This window comes from Plectropomus leopardus, chromosome 10, assembly GCF_026936395.1.
Source record: "Plectropomus leopardus strain MGB_pleo_1.0 chromosome 10, ASM2693639v1, whole genome shotgun sequence".
NCBI classification, from domain to species: Eukaryota; Metazoa; Chordata; class Actinopteri; order Perciformes; family Serranidae; genus Plectropomus; species Plectropomus leopardus.
Window position 1 is genome coordinate 16,187,967 of NC_142185.1, and position 18,186 is coordinate 16,206,152.

Consider the following 18,186-nt stretch of genomic DNA (forward strand, 5'->3'; position numbering starts at 1 on the left):
TCACCTTACTGCAGCAAACATAACTTCAGATGCAGATGGAAATACTCTTTTTATGGTTACAGCAACCTTGACTGACTCAGTTAACTGAATAAAAACATGACCTTGCAAAAACTCATCAATGTACATCAATTGTAAAGCTGCTGCCAATGTAAACTGGTTATTGAGTTGTTCAGTTAGCTGGGTTGTCCAATCTTATTATGAATGTGTTTCCAAAAGGGGGTGACATTCTGAATTACAAGCCAATCAAATGTAGCATCAACAATTTAAATCTAAAATTATGTGCCAGACTATTTCCTACCTGAGAGCAGCTAAATCCACCACGTAACCCCACATAAACTGATAAACAGTCCCTTTTTAGTTTATTTTTTGTTTGGACTAAACAAGTAAGATGTACCGTGTTCATGAGTAGTAATTAATCTATCAATCTAATTAACTATTTTGGGACAGTGACAGGCTAGCTGTGTCCCCATTTCCAGTCCTCATGCTAAGCTATGCTACCCAGCTGCTGGCAGTAGCTCTGTAATGAACAGACATGAGAGTGGCATCGATCTTCTTCACTAAAGCCTTGGTCGGACAAAAAGATTTTTTAAATCGTAACAAATGTTGAAAATATAAGAGACCCCACACATGACAACACGTTATGATAAATTTAACAGTTTCAATTCCATACTATGTGGAAAGCTACAATTTAGCCAAAACAGCACGCCTCACACTAACAGATTCCATTCACAAACATCTAAAGTCCTGACTCTCAAAACTGGAAACAATCAAACGTGACTTTAAAGTAAACAAACACGGCAGACGAAAGGCAGAAATAACTAGCTTATTGTTTTTGCACAACTTCCTACAGAAAATTCACAAATAAAAGTGAAAAAAATATGAATAAGGTCATTGGGGCGGTGTGAACATGGACTGTATGTGTTACAGGGCGAGCTGAAAATATACATAACTACATACATAAGTCTGAGTTGAACCTAATCTGAAACTGCATTAAAACTGTCTGAGACCTGCCTGTCCATCAGCAATCCTTGGGCTTTCAAGATATCAAATCATAATTATTGAACATGTTTGATATTTGTGATTTAAAATCGGTGCAGCCAGGATGAACTTCCACTCAGATATGGAAATGCAAAGAACAATCTGGAAAGATGATCTTTAGAACCTTCAAAAAAATCAGAGCTTTGCTGACAATTGTCAGGAAGAGGCATCGGGGCAAAAATTCAATTGACTGTCATGCAGTGTATACCCAGCTTAACTCTCTACAAGAAGGTAAATACACTCTTCTGAAATATCAAACTATTCATTTAAGGCAATAAATAAGTAGGCTTGTAAAGTAGCCTAGATTGCATGTAAAAAATAAATTAACAACAAATAATAATAAATAACCAAAGCATTTCAAACACCAATAACAGTTTCTGACTGTGAAGAAAAGCTAAAGAAAAAGTTAGGGTGAGCAACATTTCCATCCACAGTTATGATGTCTGACTCATGTCATGTTATCCTCGGCTGCAGTGATGGAAAAATAATCTTCAAGCCATCTAAACTGAATTAATGACTGTCAGGAATGAAAGGAGCTCAGTGCAATACTCATCCAAACATAATTGTCATTCATTGTCATTCATTGTCAGAGCGAACTCTAATCTCTCCATTAGAAGCCTTTAAGTCTTAGAGATAATGAGGTAAATATTTGAGTTGTGGGTCTAAAGTAAAACAATTTAACTGAACAATACTTGGATTTACATGACATGAAGTGCAGGGATTTTCTTTACTTTTTAGAAAACATAAGGCCATGTTTGCAGCTGCAGCTGCTGCTTTAACGAAAGCCATCACTGTGTGATCATACACACTTCACTTGTGTTTTGATTGATGTAAAGGTCGGCACAGCATATAATAACAGAACCCATAATTTAAGGTTAACTTTTCCATTCAATTTTAAAACAGAAAGCCTGGCCAAGCATAAGCTACATTTAACATTCAGGATATTTTGGGAAAAAAATCTGCTTTGGTGTCAGTACAGTAGGAAGTTACTCAGGCTCCAACAGCAACATTGTTTAACATGACATCCCAAAATAGCCTCCGCAGAGAACTACTCCAGCTGACGGCTCACTCTATACTCACAGCTGAATCTGACAACCCAGCAGCCAGCAAGAAGACCCAGGAGGGTGGAGTTGGTGGTGGGCATGTGTCCTTCTGGCACCACGACATGGCTCACTGGAGGAAGACACAAACACACACAGCAGCCAAATTGAAAAGGTACAAATGAGTTGTGCTCCACATACACAAACACATGCTGCCTGCTGCTGTCCTTCTGTGACTCTCAGCGACTCAAGACCGAGTGGCAGACTGTCCTGCTACACAGTGTTTATACGCATGTTATCAGCACAGATTTAGATAGCCCAAGTGCTACAAGGTAATAAAGTTATAACATGGTCAAAAGCGTATTAAGCCTTAATTTCACATTTCAGATGCTGCATTGTAGACACTGCTTTGATTTCACTCCCAAGTTAAATGAGCCGTGAACAGACTTCTCTAGCTCGAGAGAAAAACATTAGAGCACATCCTAACTTGTTCTCTGACATGTCTGCAGTTAGATGACTTCCCTGGTGATACTAGCAAGAGCTATGGGCTGGAGAGGACACCGTCTGTGGAGACTACACCATAAGCAAAGGCTCATAGCCAGACACTTTGTTTAAGTGTAAAGGAGCTTTAACTGCATGAAGACACATTCAGGGTGATATAGCAAGGCAAGGGTGTCTAATATCAAGTTGTAATATATTTATCTTTTTAATCAAATACATTGTCTGATGTACTTGAGCATTTAAATCCTTCAATGAGAGACACTGCTGCACAGCTCATGTGGAAAAAGAGAGTTCTTGCTGTATACAGTGTCACTGTATTAGTTGTGTCAGCATGCTGTAAAGCTGAGGATGATGGAAATGTAGTTTTGAAGGTATTTACTCAGAAACCAAAGTACGAAATTTTGGGTTGATATACATAGCAAGACATTAAATTTAGCCATACTGTATGTGTTCAGTCCAACTGTTGTGCATAAAGTCAGACAAAACTAAACACATTTGAATGCTCTGTTACTCATTTTGACAGTTTTGTAATAGGATAACCAACCCAACTGCAGAAAAAGACTCATACTTAGGGTTCTGATTCCTTTTTATGCCCCAAATATAGTGCATTTCCCACTCAGTTAATATTTTGCTTACTTTGCCTGGCTGAACAGGTAAGCATACTGAAAATCTGTCGAACAGTACATGGCAACACAACAAAGGCCAAGCAACAGCTTATTTCATTCAAATGCTTTAGATGATAATTAGAGGTTAATTAAAATTTAAATAGAAGCTTATTGCCATTTCATTCAACAAGTGAGCATAGTTGACAAGTACAAAATGAGCATAATTATATCTCCAGGGCAAAACCTTCTTACATTGCTCATTGACCGTGGATTTGCGTGGATTTGTAGCCTTGAGTTGAAAATGTAAAAAACATTTTCTGAAAGCACAAACTTTCACCCCTCCAGTCAGAGGCGGGAGACTTGTGAGAAACACTTCTGCTTTTCATTAGTGCTTATTCATCACCCTGACAGTACCTCCAAACATTTTATGAGGAATGATTTCAATTACTTTTGCTCTCTGGTGTTCTTCCAGCCATTACTATGCAACAGTGATGGAACTGCTGTATCACAATGATGTATACAGCTCTTAAAGCACTTGTTAGTTACTGTTGAACCGTCATGAGTGATAATGCTCAAGCACCTACTGTTGGCTTGTACAATACAAAGGGGTCTGTCTAAGGCAGTAAAGCCTGTAAGGCTTGGCTCTGTAGGAAAAGGATCACTCAGATAAAAATCCCATCTCTATGGTGGTAGAAAGTACTGTATATAACAAACAGCATGACCAGGGAAAGAGACTACCTCATGGCTACAGATCCTCTGGGTGCTTGAGCCTGTAATTTACCCATCTAATACATCTTTCAGTTGAACAAAGTATCCAAATGATGGTTGATTACCTATCAGAGTGTTTGGCAGTGAACCTACCAGCCATGGTCCCAATGTACCAGTAGTTGGCTGGTAGCTGCTGTTAATTTGCACTGTTGCTGAGAGCCCATGTGTCTCAAACAACAGCATTAAAAAGCAATCATATGCGATCGGTATTCTAAGAGGCTTCGCCTGGAACATTAAGGAAGTTTAAGCCCCCCGAGGAGGTGTTTCTGCAGCACACAAACACTACCTGAGCCAGAGAAGGTGTCAGCCATACTCCCTCCCAGTAGCTCTCCCAGTTTGGCAACTTGAAGCTGCTCTGGCTGTGACAGCTTGCTGGCCAGAAACACGACCGTTTCATCCCTCCTCACACAGTCGCTCAACTAAGAAAGAACATAAAGACAAGGTTTAGAAATGTCTAGGCCTATGATGCAAAAATGTTAGCACTCTGGGGTTAACAATTTCTAGAGATGAGAAAAAAATAAAATAAAATCTTCATGTAGACGTACCTTAGAGAGACTGGCTGAGGGGCTCAGAGATGTGTTAGCATATTGGGTTCCTTCTGAGGCTTCCTGGAAAATCTCCTGCATCTCCACACTCACTGCGTAATCTACAGGCCGCTTTCCATACAGATTACTGTGAAGAGGAAAATTCAGAAAGATATTGTGTCAGTGTCCCACAGGAAGCATACACATGTGTATTTGTGCATTTGTGGCAGTGAAGACCATCTGGTGACCAAAGGGACAGTTAGACATAAAACTGATAAGAAACACATGACAGCTTACTGCCAAAAAAATAACAAAAAGAAACAAAACAGAGTGATGCAACAATCTATTGGCCAGTGAACAGAATCTATATTCAACTTGATCAACTGTGACCACTGAGTCGCCGCTCAGTCTAGCTGATTCTGTGCCACTCATCTTTACATGCACGGTACAAGTGGGGAACTTTCTCACTATAGATTCTGTGACTTTTCGGACCCCCTTAGCAACTTTATTTCTAAAAAGCAAATAACTGTGAATTAGGTTACTTATTAAGACCAGCAGGCAAAGGCTAGAAATATTTTTAAATAATATGAATTGAAATTAATTGCCAATCACGCTGCTCAGCATAATGATCGTAACCAGTTCTTCTGTCTCTTCTTGCACTGTGTGCAATGTGGGGCAGGCAGCAGTACATACACAGTATAATAGGTAAATAATTAATTTGAGCATATAGAGATCTGTTGCACTTTTTTCTCTTTTGGGAAAGTGAAAAGTGTTAGATGAAGAGGGATATGCTGCAATTTATTTTCAGTTGGATTTTTTTTGTACAAAAACTCTGTCCAGTAACCTGGGGCACTATTTCTTTATTTTGAGTCTTTGTTTGAGTGAGAAAAAGTCTACTGTTTTGGTCTTGGAGAAAATGTAAAAGTTATTTATAGTCTGAACAACATGTTTTATTATAAACAATTGAATTTCTATTTAATAGCACCTCTCTAGTCTTTTGACCACTTAAAGTGCTTTTATACACATTCACCCATTCATATACACATCCATACACTCGTGGCCGAGGCTACTGTACAAGGTGCCACATGCTACTCAGCTTCGACATTCACACTCACTTAAACACTGATAGAACAGCCATAGGAAGCAATTTGTGGTTCAGTCTCTTGCCCAAGGATACTTGGACATGCGCACTGGATGAGCCGGGGATCAAACTGCCGATCTTCCTACACACTGGGCCTTTGGAGGTTAAGGCTTGAGACCTTTTTTTGACATGCACATGAGTAGTTTACTCCCACCTCTGTTATACTGGGCCAGATTAAAATAAATAAATAATAATGTTAAAGAATAGAAGATTTTAAAGGGGGTATTGACATAGCCAGGTCTTATTCTCTGCTCGGTGCATTCGTGAATCTTGCGGCCGTGACAGCAATGGGCTGTTTTATGTCTCCTGCAGACGGTGAGATTTTTTGCAATCTTTTAAGATGAGTGCAAGCTAGACTATGCGGCATGGATCTTCATAAACTTTGGTACAACATCAAGGTTAATGTATGCTGACTGTGTGATGACATCACCTACTGAATTGCAGACTGCCACCTAAGTTCATCCACATCAATACGCAAGAACAAAACGTAGCTGGCGTGCGTCCTCCATCTACACTGCTGTAGTGATAAGAGGATAATGTAATCAAACATGAATGGAGCCCTCGCTATAGTGGCTTTTATGTGTGTTGAAAAACATCTGAAGAAGAAGGGGAGGAAGAGAATGTGGAAGCTGTTGTTGCTGGAAAAAAGTGGCCAGCTTGGCATGTCGAGAGCTCAAAGTATTTATTTGCATCTACTAGCATTTCGCATTGTCGTCATTTCATGCTGGATTTCTATTGGTTATTTAGTAGACATAGGTCGTGAGAGCAGTCACACAAATTTTCATCCCAATCTTCTGACACTGTCAGAATTTTATCGCAGGCTGTCTTTGCTCGCGACAACAGCCATCCGTTTTAGAGACAGGACTAAAGATAACACATTTCTTTAATGATGGTCATCTTTTGTCTGAGACAGCCCAAGTGTATACCAGGCTTTACATATTTTGAATAAACTTTGGACGCCAGAACAGACAAAAGGTCTCTGCCCAAGGATCTCAAACAATCATCCATTTCATACATGGCAGAAATTAATGGAGGAAATCATGCCTTTAACCGCATCATAATGTGCCAAAGCACACTGTTCTGGCCAGTGAGCAGTTAAGCAATATTCCCTTTTCAAGTTGTATCCTCTTGTTCCCGTCTCTTAGCAACTAGCAGGAGACTTAAATATTTTAATCCTAAATCTAACTAATTAACCATACTAAAACCAAACTGTCTCTGTTCTGAATGACTGCCAATGTGACAAAGCTTTCACAGGCACTAGCGCAGCATTGATGGTACTATGTGATAAGTCCACAGCAAAGTTGTCTCCAACAAGATAATCATTCCCTTATATCAATTCATCACTTCAACAATCGGTGCAAATTTGGTTTGTTTTTTTAATCACCGACCAAGCAGAAAAAACAACAAAAAAAAAAATCAATATTTGCCAGTCCAGAGCTCTGAGAAAAACAATTTGGCGATGTCACACCCTGCTTGTTCTGTGAAACTGTGCGCCCGTGTGTGTCATTCAGTGGAGTATAATTGTTTGATATGAGGACTGAGCTGAAATCTGTGTTTTACTTTATTGCTGGGTCATGTCATATACAACACACCTGATTCCCTGCCAGCAAAAGAAAATCTCATGATAGCACAACGTTACTGAAAAGTGCTGACTTTTTTGCACATACGCTTTTTCAGTGACATATATTCAGGGGTGAAAAGACAACATTTAGCTTTGAGTACAGCTATTTAACTCTGATACAAAATAACCCCTCAGTACAGGTTTGTGTAACGGAGGCTTAGCATCATCATAAAAGAGTTTCAAAGAGATGAAATTGTGAGCATTCCCTGGTTACAATAAGTATATTGAAGAAACACTCAAGAATGAAAAATGTATGTTTAAGTTTGAGAGACCTGCATGAAACTGAGGTCACCTTGAGGAAAGAGAGAAAGGAGAAAGGAATGAAGAAAAGCACACAGAGGAGGAGAGGAGACAGAGAGAAGAACAGAACCCAGCAGGTCGTCTCTAAAAGATTAGGCGTCAGCAAAGATAACACCTGGGGGACAATTAATAGGTCCACTGGTCCATAAAATATTTCATTTGGATTCATACACCTCCCCTAACCCCATATACACACAAATACAAACAAACATAAAATGTCCCTGACACTTATACATATGCACACACACAAGCTGGTTTATGCAGCTGCACGTGAGAAGAATATCTGAGGAAGAAAAATAATAAAGCGTGGAAAATTGTGCTGGAGGTAAAGTCACAAACACTCTCCCACAAGCCTCTGCATTAAGTACACAAGTGGGAGGAAGGCGGTGGTGGTTCTAGAGGATACCCACTGTAACCGTGACTCTTATTCTAACTGGGAGGAGGAGATTCAAATATTCATTTCCAGCTGAACACAAGTACAGAGTTTAGTTCAACATAACATAAATGCTGATAATAACTGTAGCCTTTTATTCTGCTCAATTACACAAACTGCTGCTGTACCTGTACAGTATGCTTTGAACACATTTCTACATAGATTTAATTATGAGAATATCTATATTTCTGTCTCCATTTACTTTTCATCAAAGAACACCATGTGTTAAGATTTTATGAGGTCAGTTCAAAATTCAAGCTAAGCTCATCCACACCCAACAGCTGACAGAGCTTTTGAACTGTCAGCTCAGCAGTGTGTCTTGAAAGGAGTCATAAGTCTAACGACGGAAACACGTGGCGAGCAACTGATGAGGCGGAGGGTGAGGCCTGAATGCATTTTTAATCAAAAGGTTCATTAGCTACATTTCCTTCTTAAACAATCCACTCTCAATTCTGCCCTGATGGTCGGATCAGCTGGGTGTTCCAGCATATAGTTGATAATGCAGTACGTGACTCACCCTATGCTTCCATTTAACTCTGTAGAAGTACTGTGTATTGCATTATAATTGTTATGCAGATGTAAAACTGTGTAACATGATATAGTCAGGAGTAGCACTTACACTGTGCTTGATGCTTAATTAAAAAAACCTAACCAATGACAAAGTTTTAAACATTGTCATTGAGTAGAAAAAAAGGTTAAAGGTCCAGTGTTTAGGAATAAAATATATTAAATACAATTATTTCATGTTAACGGTTTTGTAACGTTACAATAGTGCCCGGATTGCCCATGATTTCACCTTGTGAGGGAGCTACATAACATCCATCCCTGACATCGGAAATTCTGCCATGGAGGACGGCAAAAAGATAAAATATTGAACAGCAATAAGAGAAAAGTATATATATATATATATATATATATATATATATATATATATATATATATATATATATATATATATATATATATTTCAGAAGCACTCCTAATCAACAGTCTAGCTCCAAAAATAAAAAATGAATACATGGCGGGCTGCGACAAATAAATGAATGCATGGAAAACCCTGGTGATCAGTAAGATTCATTCATTTCCAATGACGACATCAACAACAATAATATCATTTATTTTGATTTTTATCATCATTATCATTATCATTATCATTATCACCATCATTATCGTTATCATTATCGTTGTCGTTGTTGTTATAACAACAATAATAATCATAATGTTAATAATCATAATAACAACACAGATAAGGAGGAAGACAGAGGAAGACCTTTAAAAAAAATTATATGCAATCAAATCATTAAATTGGCCTTAAAAAATAACATTATTTTCCCCCATGGTTCAGTCGTAGTGTGTAATAAATATAAATGCAGGTGCTAATTGGTAAATGAAGTTACTATCGCTGCTAACATTTGGTGACTTGTTTGACTCAGTGTGTAGCATAATTAGATTTAGTGTATTAGATTGGCGTGCCAGTACGAGGCGCACAGGTGATGGTAATTAATGTCTGTATAGATTTAGTGCTTCGGGCTTTGGATGGTCATTAGGACTGAGCTAATTCAAATATGTCTTGTTTTTCACATCTCATCAGCACAAGTTAATTTGCATGCTGTACTGCATTTACATGAACTTTATTAGAGGTAATCTAAAAGCTATAGTATGATAAGGAAAACAGTTTGCAATAAAGTACACAAAACAGCAGTAAATGTATAAAAAAAAATAATAATAAATACCAGCATGGTCATTTAAGTTTGGAAACATATGCTACCTGCTAACACCTTGCAGGTCTCATCTTGGCTGTCCAAATGTGCTGCATTGGTAGATATTTATGCTTACAGGACTGAGACTTCTAGTCAGGAGTCCCGCTGTGCATGCTGTGCAGCTTCTCAGGAAATGCTTAAACCTGTTGTTTTTGAGATAACAGGGAATCGTCAACTGCATAAAAAGCATTAGTATTCACTTGAGAATTAGTCTACATTAAGACTTCCGTCAGTACTTCTAATAGCCTGCACAGCAAGTCAAATACTTTTGCTTGATAGAAAGTGGACTCACAGCCACTGATTTAGAAGACAGGCCAGCCAAAACAATGAATAAATGCAGTCCAATCATTCAAACCTAATGTGCATAGACACACATGCACAGAGGAACAATGGAAATCTGCAAAACCTGTATTTCCAAACCCCCGAGCTGTGTGCCAATCATTCCATTAGGGATTGCATTGGCAGATGTCTTGGTTTGCCTCTTGTGGGGGTATATGCATGTGTGTGTGTGTGTGTGTGTGTGTGTGTGTGTGTGTGTGTGTGTGTGTGTGTGTGTGTGTGTGTGTGTGCGCGTGTGTGTTTGCGGCTGGGGGCATGGATTGCATTCATCTTGCAGCGTCCTGACAGACAGTCCCAATCGCTGTCTCTTGTTTGCCTTGCAGACAAGCAACAAGGTAAAGAGGAGAAAATGTAAGACTAAGCAATCGGGAGCCATCAAAGCAACAACACGAGCACAATGAAATGAAGGAGGGAGAAGACAGAGGATGATTGGCATAAATGATCGCAGGGAGCATTAACAGACCAACATACCGACCCTGATCAACTACTCTATTGATCACACTTATTAACCAGCATCCTCTGCCTCATTATGGATATTGTGCTACGCATCTACCCCGCCTCCGCAAGCCACAAATGCTGATACGGCATCAACTGATTGACCAGCAACTAATCAGCGTCAGTCGATTTTCCTACATCCATCCACCTACATACTGCACCAGTGTACGCCTGTCCTCAATAATAAATGGCTGAATGCCTGGAACACTGACCAGGAAACAGATGATTTCTTAAAGAAGTGCAAAATGAACACCAGTCTAGAATGACAGAGGAGCTTTTCTGATGTAATGCAATGAAATACAAAAGCTGTGCAATAAATATGGACTTACCTTAAATGTTCAGTTTTTGTTAGGATTTTATACTTGATCTCAGTTGAAACGTGTTTGTAATATTCTGTTCACCTCATTTATTTACACTATATCACAAATTAATGTGATCCAATGCAACGTCACATACTACCTCACTGACACAGTCCTAACAAAAGTACCCAGGCTATTCTATTACAAATTCAACAGGGCCAGATTTTGAAAATCAGAATTCAAATTTTATATGATTTATCCGCATTGTTGTTTTCTATTATGTGAAACAAATAAACTAAACTAAACTAAACTAAACCAGTGTCAAGCAAAGCATCTTTGTCATTCATTTGACTTGAAGTGACCCTGTATAAGTGTAACTCTCTGTCTGCAGTATTGTATACGGTATACAAGTGTTGTTACAAGTAAAAGGCTTACAGAATCTAAAATGTAAAACCAATAAACTCTTAAACTCTAAACTAAACTCTTAAGAAATACTTCACCCACAAAATCACCATTTACTAATTATTGATGCCCTGTTACCTGGAATTGACTTGAAGTAAATGGCGAACACATTTACCAGCAGAACTATAAACAAAACATCCTTTTGCAACCTCTAACACAACTCGTGTCTTGCCTTTTCTGAATGGGACTAAAAGTGAAAGCATAAGTTTCACTTTTAGTCTCAAAGAGGGCTAAAGGCAAGACTTGGTTTATACTGCACGAGTCATGTGAGAGTTTGTTGAATAGATGGTTTGATAAAGTTCTGCTATTGTTAAACATGGTCCCCCTGAAATGTTTGCTCTTTCTGGATTCTTGGTTCACCGGAGGCAAGCAAGAAAAACAAAGCTTTCTTCACGAATTCCAGGTGATACAGCATGAATAATTGATATTTAAATGGTCATTTTGTTGGTGTAAACTTTCTTTAAAGCAACTTACAGTACGTTCTGCGAGGCTCCAAGCTGTAGCAGCAGTTTAACAATGGCTGGGTGGCCGTTCCTCACAGCATCGTGGAGTGGTGAGTCATTTTCATAGCCAGGCGTATTCAACAGGGCTCCCCTAGAGACCAACACCTCCACAACCGCCAGGTAACCCAGGTTACATGCTTCATGCTGGAACAAAGAGGAGTAAGGCTCAGAAGTCATCCTGCTCTGCTTTGATCTGTTTTTTTCTGTCACACTAAAAACACAGCCTTACTCTCCGTATGCATTTTAGATTCACATCCATTTTCCATCACTGTAATATTTATGTTTTTTTCTAGTTGATACTATTTTAGTTGAGGTGGGCGCTTTAAAGAGTTCAAGTGAATTTGAATCTTTGTTCTGAGATGTTTTAAATGCAATGTGTAGTTCTTTCTCGGAGTGTCTGTAATATATACCAATCAAATATTAAAGCTTAATCCCACTTCATTAGTTCTGCTGAATTCAACTCGTACCCAGAAAGATCTGAGAAGAAAACTTCAGTATTATCTCCACATTCTTTTCTAAAAATTAAAATGATTGAGGGGTGTAGCGTAATAAAGTGAGTGTTTTTAAAGGTTATGTTTTATACTTGAACCTGAAGTTAATTTGACAAGGTAAGAGTGTGAGAGCGACTCCCTCTGGAATGAGCGAATGCAAAAACTGCCCTCTGTATTAAAATTTAGCTGTGATTCTTTAGAAAAAAAATAAAAATGTCATGTTCCCAGTCTTCTCAGATACAGGTCTGTCAAATATGAAGAGCTTATTGGAAACAATTAAGATCAGCTGCAAAATGTCAAGACTGAAGTTTGAGTAGAGCATTTCTCGACAACAGGTAGCTACGCAAAGTGCTGCAATAACGTAGAAGCAAGGCTCTCATCTGTTAGTTCTCAAAGGAATAAATGGCTTAGAGAGGACTTCTACAGTCTGTCATTTGCAGGCAACTTTGGGCTAAATTAAAAGAGCATATGCCTACATGTTTTTGGGGAAGCCTAGCCTGCATAAAAATGGCTTATAGTACATGACACATTCTGGAGAGCTTGGATCCTGGCATGACATTTGGATTTTACCAGCTGAGCTTAAGTCAACTTAAAGTCTTTGTGGCTATGTTTCTCAACAGTACATATTATGGTATTGCTTTTGGTTGCAGTTTGACGCTATTACATCAAAAACAGCAAAAAAGCCTCATGTGAAGGGATGAGACCATATATGATTTTATCACAAATTAGAAAAAAAATAAAATAAAATATATATATATATATATATATATATATATATATATATATATATATATATATATATATATATATATATATATATATATATATATATATATATATATATATATATATATATATATATATATATATATATATATATATATATATATATATATATTTGTGGTCATGAGTATCCTCATCACTGTGATTAAATTAAAGAAAGAACATAACTTTGGTATTTATTATAAGAAATGTAAGATGAAAAGGTTTGCTTTAAGCACATTTTGGTAATTATTGGGATATCATGAATCACACTTATTTGGGCCACTATAATTGTAACATGAAATGTCATATTGTCCTGTGCCTACTCACATAGCAGAAACAGGGGTTAGGATACAGAAAAAATAAATGAATAGAGCTATTTAGACAAGAAAATTAAGCTTGTGTGCATATTCATAAAAGCAAAATAATATGCAATGACTGAGCATGTTGCTTTACTGGAGAGGACAATACAATAATTAGTTAATGACAATATGCAAATGTTGGTAAGAGAAGAAAAGCTACAGTTAAAGAGCATTTGTGTGGAAATGTTTTGCCATCAGTCTGACAAAGCACAAAGTCATTGTGTGTAAAAAATGCCAATGTTATTGACACAAAAACAAATCAAAAAGGAAAGATAAAAGCCCACCAGTGTAGTAAAACAATGTGTGCATTCTGAGTCACACACTTTTTCTTTTTACTTTTAGTAAGTACTACGGCTTCCCTTACAAAGGATGTACTGTTACGTGCTGTACACACAATTGCAAACAATCAAGACATACTACTTCTTCATAAAACTGCACTCTGAACTCTGACCCTCTTTCTCATTCATCAATTACCATGGAGACAAACACAAATCGCCAAATTTGGCAGGGACAGAGAGTGCTCTGCTGTTTTACTAGCAGTAGTTGCGACTGCGTACATTATGGATTGTAATATTTTATACTAATTTAATTGCCTACATAGGCATTTCACTCTTTTCTTTTTATAACCTCTATGACTATTTTGTACAATTCATATTACTGTTATTACCATCAAACTGGTCAACAGTCACTTTAATGCACTGTCATCCATCACTGTGGCCTCTGTCAGCTTTAAACCAGAGCTCAAGAAGATGTGACATATCTGCTGCTACACAGAGGATTGTGGGTAAGAATATGCAGAAAAGCATGCTGGCTTGCATACTGCAAAACCAGATGTTGTAGAATATCCTAGTATCTGTGGCATACTGCACCTGACATACTATGTATTGGTACATACTAAATCTTTTTCTTGCACACAGTATAGTAGAGTAGTGTGGGTATTGCAACACACAGTGTGTTCATTTAACTACAACTGTTTGGTTGATGAAACATTTTGTCACTGAGTTTTTGCACACAACGATTAAAGATCTATTACTTTAGTGTATTAGTCTTACCAGAGGTGTCCACCCAGCATTATCCTTCAGGTTTGGGTCAGCCCCCTGGTCCAGCAGTTCTTTGACAGCCTCTACATCCCCCTGCAGGACCCAGAGAGAACAACAAACCCGAGGTCAAAACTGTAGACCTGTAAACGCAACCCCTCAAACACAATAACTGATCCTAGTGTACCAAAGCTCCACTGTTTATCAATCACACTCCACAGTGGGCCATTGATTACCTTGTCAGGGATCCAGAGGGGGATTACGGCTGTGTTTACAAGGATTACTGCAAGACAGTTTATTCTCAGCAGACCTGAACATGGCTGTCAGATCATCTGAAGACTAATACGTACAACTGAGCGGGGGCAAGAGGATGGAAATTCATTTTAACAGGCAGATTTTTTATCTTAAATGCATTTTGAAAGTTTGCACCCTGCAACATATGCATTTGTCTTTTAGCTTTTAGTGCTGTCACCCCACTGCAGTCATATTTTAAAATGTGTATTTTTAGAATGCAACAGAAATAAGGTCAATTATTTAGACACTACTGAACCTTTATAGCAGCTAGATGCAGCAGGCTCTCTCCCTTGTGGTTCCTCTTCATCACCGCAGGGCTTCCTGAAGTGGGACGTCCAACAGATGCACCAGGAGAACAGGGAGATTTTCTATCAACAGTTGCTCGGGCAGAGGGGCTGTCTCCTTGCTCTCCTCTGGAGTTTTTGATTCTCTTATCAAACCTGGGGCTAGCAGAAGATGGGGGATTGAGAACGGCAGGAGACATCTGTGATTTCCTCCCCCTGCCTGGGGAAGCCCTGGGCCTTTTTGGTGTGGTCTCCAAGGTGGTGACCTTCTCCTCCAATCTGGATCTTTTGGAGGAAGACTTTGGGGGAGACACATTTCGGTGTTTTTCAGGCTTGTCAGTTTCACTCAGTTTGTCATGCTGGTCGACACTGTCTGACATTCTCTGACCAGGCTGGGTTTGGTCATTCAGTACAGTGGTGCTGCCTACTTGGAGACTCTCCCTCGTGGTGCTTCTGTTAGGGCTGAGTTCATTAGCACTCCCCTGTGGCACTACTGGCTGAGGCTCGTCAGACGTGACAGCGGGGCTTAGGAAGGAAACTCTTTTACTGGACCTCCTCGCCCCTTCAGCACAGGGCTGCTCCTTTTCCTTCAAGGCATCTGCCTCCTTGGTGATCCCCCATTGCTGGTTTATAGCCTCCAGCCTGTTCTTCTTCATCTCCTGCTTGGCCCGTTTTCGTGTGGTCCTAGTGGCTCCTTGCACCTTCCTGCTGGCGGCATTTTTCTTAGTTGACCTCTTCTTCCTGTTTTCATTCTTGCATGTTTGAGGGCAAGAAGAGCTAGAATCTTGGGAGGACAAAGTGAAATTGAAAACTGACAGGTCCTGGTGTTGAGCAGTGAGGGAGTCTGGCTGTGCCGCAGCTGTTTCTCCAGAAGATGTGCTCTCCGGTACAGTGACCTCTGAAGGCTTCTCCACCATGCAGCGCACCTTGCGGCTACGGGGGCTGAACCAGATCTTGAAGTTCTTTTTGTGTTTAAAGACGGGGCTCTTAGGTTGTGTTTGAACCTTATCTAGAGAGGAGTTAAAAAAAAATAAAAATAAAAATAGTTTCAATAATACAAAAGTTCACCAGCCGCATGTGCTTGATTTTTTTCCTGTCAAAAAGGCTCTTTGTGTTTTAATTACCTTGCAGCTGATGAAATGTTGTTGAGATGAAAAAAGAATAACAAACCTTAAAATTATGCACTCCCCACTAATAATAACAATATCTGACAAAAGTAGTGCCCAAAAGTGCCCATTCAATTCTTAAATATTTCAGTGTAAATTCAGAAAGCACAACAAGCTGCACATTTGTTCACATTTAAGCTACAGGGCTTAGAAAGTTGCCCTGTAGTTCTTTGTCAAAGCTGAGATCTACTCGCAAAACTAAACACCACCATGGTTAATTGCATTGCATAATGACTGTCATTACCAGGATGCTGGATGGGCGATAAAGATAATAGAGCACAGGAACAAGCCACTAATACTGTCATTCAGGGATTAGATTGGTGGAGGAAAATGTTAAATATTTCAGTCAACAATTGATAGAACGGGGTGTGGGCTGATGAGCGTGGGGAGAAATCTAATGCATAAGGCATCGATTTGAAAAGATAACTTGTTAATTATGCTTTCAAGAGGCTACATTACAGCGTCCATCTACCTGGATGTTTTATGGGATCAAGCAGAGACTCCAAACCACAGAAGAGCTGTATGATGCTGCTGAGCTGCCTGTTGATTTGGATGTCCTTCACCCACGCAGGACTCTGGCACACCACGCAGCCATCTCCTGCCCGGGGGCCAGCACAGGACCTGAGCAATAAACATATGGTGGATTAAAAGTTCACTCCACAGTTCAGTAAGAAGAAACACAATGAGCTTTATCGATTTACCTTTAAGGCCATTCAGTCATGAAGAGAAGGAATAAATTGAGGCCATAGTTTATGCCTAAAGGGACATTAATTGCTGTCAAGACTTTTAACACTGTAAACCAAGCGTTGTCGAGAATTCAGTATTTCATATGCACAATAAATAATAGCAACGTTTGCAACCAAATATCCTAAATAAAAATATAAATTATTTATTTAAATAAATAAGAACACATTTTATTCATATTTAATTGATTTGTTTAATTTAATACATTTTATGTAAAATGAATCTTCCTTATTCCTCATATGTATGAAATGTCTGTGACAATATGCTATTAAAGTCGTCACTTTGGCATTAACACTCACATATTATTACTGACTAGTTTAGAATATTAATCTACCAGTAGTATATACTTAAAATTGTGTAATTATCTTATTTCATTTTATTTCTATATGTAAGGCATAAAATCGTACTAAAAACAAAACATGTCTCAGTGTTAATATTTTGTTTTCTATACGCAGGATAAGCATGATGTTGGTGTTAAATACAAAAAATGTATTACGGCAACATTCCCTTTAATTGTGCCAGTGGGCCAGCATGCAAAATCCTGGCAGTATCACACCGAAATGGAATGGAGCCACAAATAACATTATTAGTCACAAATGTGTTTGACAAATAAAACTGTCCACTGTGAGACAGGTCTGTTGCTAAGGAGCATGTCAGAGTAACATCCATTTGGCTTAGGGTACATTACCTGCACAGCATATGCTCGCACATTCCTAGACACACAGGATCCGTCATTACATTTGAGCTGGAACAAGAGGAAACATTTAAAGTGGTCAGTACAGTCACAGTAGACAAGACAACCTCCACCACACTGAGCACTGGTGGTGCCTTCAAGGATAAGCACAGAGTCCACTCCTGTTCACGTTCCATACCCACAAGTGGAGTAAGAAAAAGATCCATAAGTAGCCATTCATAGGAAACTTTAAAGGAAACTAATCAGTATCTGTCAGTGCAACACATGCAACTACCCATTTATGATCTGCATGCAATTTATATGTGGAATGATGTTTCTTTTTGTAAAGCTTCTCCTTAACTAATCAAACTTAAGACAGAGTATGAATGAAAAGCCATCTCAGGCATTTTTTAATACATTTTGGGCTAAATGCAACAAGAATCAGAGTTTACAGATATGCTAGTGGTTATGTAAGGCTGGAGTTTGCCACAGCTGTGCTTTCAGTTAAATGCTAACTCAAGCATGCTAATACGCTCACAATGCT

At 38.7% G+C, this 18,186-nt stretch overlaps 1 protein-coding gene across 1 annotated transcript in view; it reads right to left on the reverse strand.

The window, feature by feature from the left end:
• bard1 (BRCA1 associated RING domain 1) overlaps positions 1-18,186 on the reverse strand; it is a 28,920-nt gene that overhangs the window by 8,515 nt on the left and 2,219 nt on the right. Inside the window, exons 2-9 of the mRNA XM_042494865.2 lie at positions 17,658-17,714; positions 16,698-16,846; positions 15,032-16,068; positions 14,497-14,577; positions 11,801-11,973; positions 4,498-4,624; positions 4,239-4,371; positions 2,119-2,211 (exon numbers count right to left, since the gene is read on the reverse strand). Coding sequence (XP_042350799.2) covers positions 2,119-2,211; positions 4,239-4,371; positions 4,498-4,624; positions 11,801-11,973; positions 14,497-14,577; positions 15,032-16,068; positions 16,698-16,846; positions 17,658-17,714 — 1,850 coding nt within the window. The remainder of the gene's footprint in view (positions 1-2,118; positions 2,212-4,238; positions 4,372-4,497; positions 4,625-11,800; positions 11,974-14,496; positions 14,578-15,031; positions 16,069-16,697; positions 16,847-17,657; positions 17,715-18,186) is intronic.